The sequence below is a fragment of the Cyprinodon variegatus genome, unplaced genomic scaffold, assembly GCF_000732505.1.
Source record: "Cyprinodon variegatus isolate N-32 unplaced genomic scaffold, C_variegatus-1.0 Scaffold1134, whole genome shotgun sequence".
Classification (NCBI taxonomy): Eukaryota; Metazoa; Chordata; class Actinopteri; order Cyprinodontiformes; family Cyprinodontidae; genus Cyprinodon; species Cyprinodon variegatus.
The window spans coordinates 127,819-131,919 of record NW_015151587.1 but is presented as its reverse complement, the minus strand read 5'-3'; the positions used below and the strand labels follow the sequence as shown (position 1 = coordinate 131,919).

At 48.8% G+C, this 4,101-nt stretch overlaps 1 protein-coding gene across 1 annotated transcript in view; it reads left to right on the top strand.

Moving 5' to 3' along the window:
- The window catches only part of LOC107101692 (actin-binding LIM protein 1-like), a 49,059-nt gene that overhangs the window by 39,263 nt on the left and 5,695 nt on the right, over window positions 1–4,101 (top strand). The window contains exons 15-18 of the mRNA XM_015400698.1: window positions 860–913; window positions 3,521–3,558; window positions 3,688–3,793; window positions 3,877–3,935. Coding sequence (XP_015256184.1) covers window positions 860–913; window positions 3,521–3,558; window positions 3,688–3,793; window positions 3,877–3,935 — 257 coding nt within the window. The remainder of the gene's footprint in view (window positions 1–859; window positions 914–3,520; window positions 3,559–3,687; window positions 3,794–3,876; window positions 3,936–4,101) is intronic.

Here is a 4,101-nt window from a genome sequence, read left to right as displayed (position 1 = left end):
CGGCCAGTAGAGTCCAGCAGGGGCCAGTAGAGTGCAGCAGAGGCCAGTAGGGTCCAGCAGAGGCCAGTAGGGTCCAGCAGAGGCCAGGAGAGTCCAGCAGGGGCCAGTAGAGTGCAGCAGAGGCCAGTAGGGTCCAGCAGAGGCCAGTAGAGTCCAGCAGAGGCCAGTAGGGTCCAGCAGGGGCCAGCAGTTCTTTTAGGACCCTGAAAGTTTCAGTCTTATTTTATTGAATAAAGATTAAAACCTGTAAAACCAGGAAAGCTGGTTTAAGGTGCAAAACGTAATCAGGACGTTCCAGACGGTTAAAATCGGCCAATCACTGAGCTCCAGAGGGATCGGCCAATCACTGAGCTCCAGAGGGATTGGCCAATCACTGAGCTCCAGAAGTTCAGGAAATGGAATCGCTGCTTTTCCTCTGTTCCCCCATGAAAATATGACTGACCTTTGACCCAATGGTGAATCAGTCTAAAGATGGCCGCACTCTGAGCGCTCTGCCCTCTAGTGGTCAGTTAGTGTCAATAGAGGAATATTATCATCAGGGTCACATTAACATGAAGCATCAGTTTATTCTATTGAGCTGAAACCTCCTGGATGATCTGCCCCCCCCCCCTGCTGAAATGCTCCTGTTCCTGGGGACAGCGCCCCCTATCTGCTCCAGAGGCTCCTCATCCATCACTCCTCAGGATCTTCCAGAGACAGATGTTTTCTCTAACAGGCTGCATGAAGATGAAGCCCCCCCCCCTTATGTTCATCCTTCAATAAAATGCTGACTCGTGCTTCTTTTTCTCCATTCTCTCTCCCGCCCTTTACCCCCCCACCCATGCTGGCTTCCTCCATCTTTTCTCTGCTCCATCTTCAGAGACTATGGTCAAAGATAATATCTATAGAAAGCCCCCCATCTACAGACAGCATGGTACAGTCCACTCTAACTCTCTGGTCTGGTCTCTGCACGATGTGTTGCATGTCGGCCATCTTGTTTCCCCCATGGTTCTCCTCTGGTTTGGTTTAAGTGTCTCCCTTTGTTGAGGTGTCCTTCATGCTCTGATCGAGGAAACGGGATTCTGTAAAAGAGCGACGCAGCTTTATGCTGATACTTCATGAGCAAAGACTCCATCTGAAGGGAACCAAAGCTCCCCCCTCAATCAATAACAGGGTGGTGGCAGCATCATGCTGGGGGTGGCTGTTCTCTGCTGGTTGGAGTTGATGGTTAGATGCTGGAGGAGAATAGATGGAGGTTGACCTTCCAGCAGGAGGTGGAGGGGTTAGAATGGCCTAAAAACTTCTGTCCATTTAATCTGAGCTGCTTATTGAACCTCCAGTGTTGAGCTAAAACCATCACTTCCATCAAATCTACCGTTTTCTCAATCTAGTTATAGAAATCAGATAGTTGCTGTTTCTGGTGGAAAGTTGGAGGGTTGACAGGAATCTCCATGACAACCTGATGTCGGGTTGAACGGAGCTCTAAAGTTCCTCCAGCCACGTTTCCGTCGCTCAGAGCAGACCGGTTCATCTGTCCTCCATTAACCTCCGAATCACGCATGCTAGCATCCGTCTCAGCGGCTCATTGGTCGGGTTGGAGGCCCGGCTGTGACCCTCGCTGACCTCTTCACTGTCTCATTGTTCAATGTTCTGCTGTCTGGCTGGTTGCTGCAGCTGGTCTGAAGCTGTTTTCTCAGGAAGAAGAGGGAAGAAAACTCTGTCCTCTAAGGAAAAACCACGCATCCAAAAAGGATTTCTTTATCTCTTTATATTTGTGTAATTGTTATAAATCTAAATTCTGGGGAGTTTTCTTTAGAGCAACCATCAGACCCAAACGCGTGGCCATCAAACCCCCGCAGCAAAGATCCCTCAAAGATTTGCATTTATTTCTACCTTCGTGTCGGAGACGTTCCTGCTCCTCATTCAGAAGCTTAACGACCTTCAAGCTCCTGTCAGCTAAACACTCTGATTGGTCCCACCCCCCCGAAATCTGCCCTGTTCCTTAAGTTGAGTGGAAACGTTTCTGAAAGTGAAACACTGAACTGCCCAGAAGGATGGAGGGTTGGAGGGTTAGGGCTGTTCTGAAACTTTTAACCCTTTAACTGCAGAACGCCATCAAGCTTCTCCGATAGCAGGACGAGCCCCTCCCCATTAGATTCACCAACATTCAACGTTTGGTCTCAGAAATTCATGGATTCATCGATCAGCTTCACTTAGTCCAGGTCTGGTTCCAGGAGGGAAGCCTGGATGTCTGAGGGACGGAAGAACTCGTCTTACAGGCAGAAGTCACTAATGTGGCTCTGAAGCACATCACTGTAGAAATGTTGGTTACCCAGAATGCATCTCTCAATCGCCTTAACTTCTCTACCTCCGTCTCTCAATGATCCATCCTGCCTCAACAAAGGAAGCTAATTGTAATTTTATGTATATGGGATCTTTTTCTCAGCCTGGATCCATTTCTAACGACCAAAGATGGGAGTCAGAAAATCATGACTCAGCTGTTTCTTTTTCAAAACACACCATGAAGAAACTCAACCTGCTACCAAAGACCTGGAAGACCTACAGAAACTTGACCCTCAATGCTGACTGAAGGAGCAAACTGGGAACCAGACTTTGGAGACCAGACCCCTCCCTGGAAGAGGATGGCTCCAGGATTTCCTCCAAACCCAGACCAAGTCCTCCTCTGGTGTCCAGGCTGTGGTCCGGATGGGATACTGGTTCCCAGGATAGGCCCACTGGACTGCGGGGGCATGGTTTAGTGTCGCCCCTTGAAGCCAGACAGGAGTTTCCAGGCCTGGACTTCCAGATCTAATGACCTGCAGGTTTTAGATGCATCCTTATCCCAGCTGCATCCCTGAACGGTTCGTTGGCTGACCTTTATCATCCCAGATTGCATGAAGACTCCTTGGCTTCAGCTGTAGGAACAGGGATGCATCTAAAGATCAGGAGGACCAGGGCTGGAGATCCTGTTAGAGACCCTCCTCAAAGGGCCCCCAGTAACCCTGATCCCCATAGATCCATGACCAGAACCACAGATCCGCGGTTCAAAGGTCAGCTGATGATGGCCCCTGATATCTGTAGCCAATCCCAGTCACCCATTTAAAAGTATTCAACCATTAGAGTCCCACGTTGTCCAGAACCTTCTGTGGGTTCCAGCCGACCCGATCCACCATGTTCTTGTTGAGAACAGAGGTTGCTGTTCATAATTGGAGGTTTTTGATGTGGTTGCTCTCTAGAAAACTTCTCTTTATTTTCTAATAGTGAAATTGAGAAGTTTCCCTCTCTAAGGCTCCTTGGGGACCAACGGAGAAGAAGGTTATAATGTGAAAGTGTCCTGGCGCTCCATCTGTCCCCTTTCTGTTGGGGTATAACCAGCATTCAGCTTCTTCTCTGTGCTGTTGGTCTGAAGCCTGTTGGTGGACTGAAGCTCCCTGTGGTGCAGCAGTGTTGCTCCTGCCTGACTGGAGTCGGTAGTGCAGGACAGTTTGTCTCCCAGGACCATGAAGCTGTGCATTGACTGAAACATCTGACTTTTTTACAGCTTCTAGAACATCCTGGCAGGATGGGGAGGATAGCAAGGTGGGTGCTTCAGACACTCCATGTGCATCACATCTGTCCTCCAGCATCCATTAACTAACAACCATCATCCATTATTTCTGTGGAATACTGTGTCCAGTTCCTCTTCTCTGTCCTTCACCGTCTCTGTAGAGAACCAGCTGGATGATGTTGAAGAGTGAGATGGACGGTCCGATGGCTGAAGACCTGGATCCCTGTAAATCCACCTGCAGCCTCCCCACTAACGTGTCTCAGCCAAGTGAGGAAACCATCATCACTTCACCTTGATGTTCAATGATCAAAGTTTAAGAAAAGCAAAATGAATATTTTGTCTCCTCCTAGATTTCCCCTACAGTAAGTCTGCTTCGCTGCCCGGCTATGGAAGGAACGGCATCTACAAGGTGAGCCTCGTCCAGAGAACATCAGCTGCAGGCTGAGCTTCTATCACTTCTTCATTTAATAACCTAATAATAATAACACAGAGTAACAGCCTGTCAGCAGGGGGCGCTAGACTTCCACCCCATCAAACTGGCAGGAAAAAATAGAAAAAAAACTGAAGACCCGTTA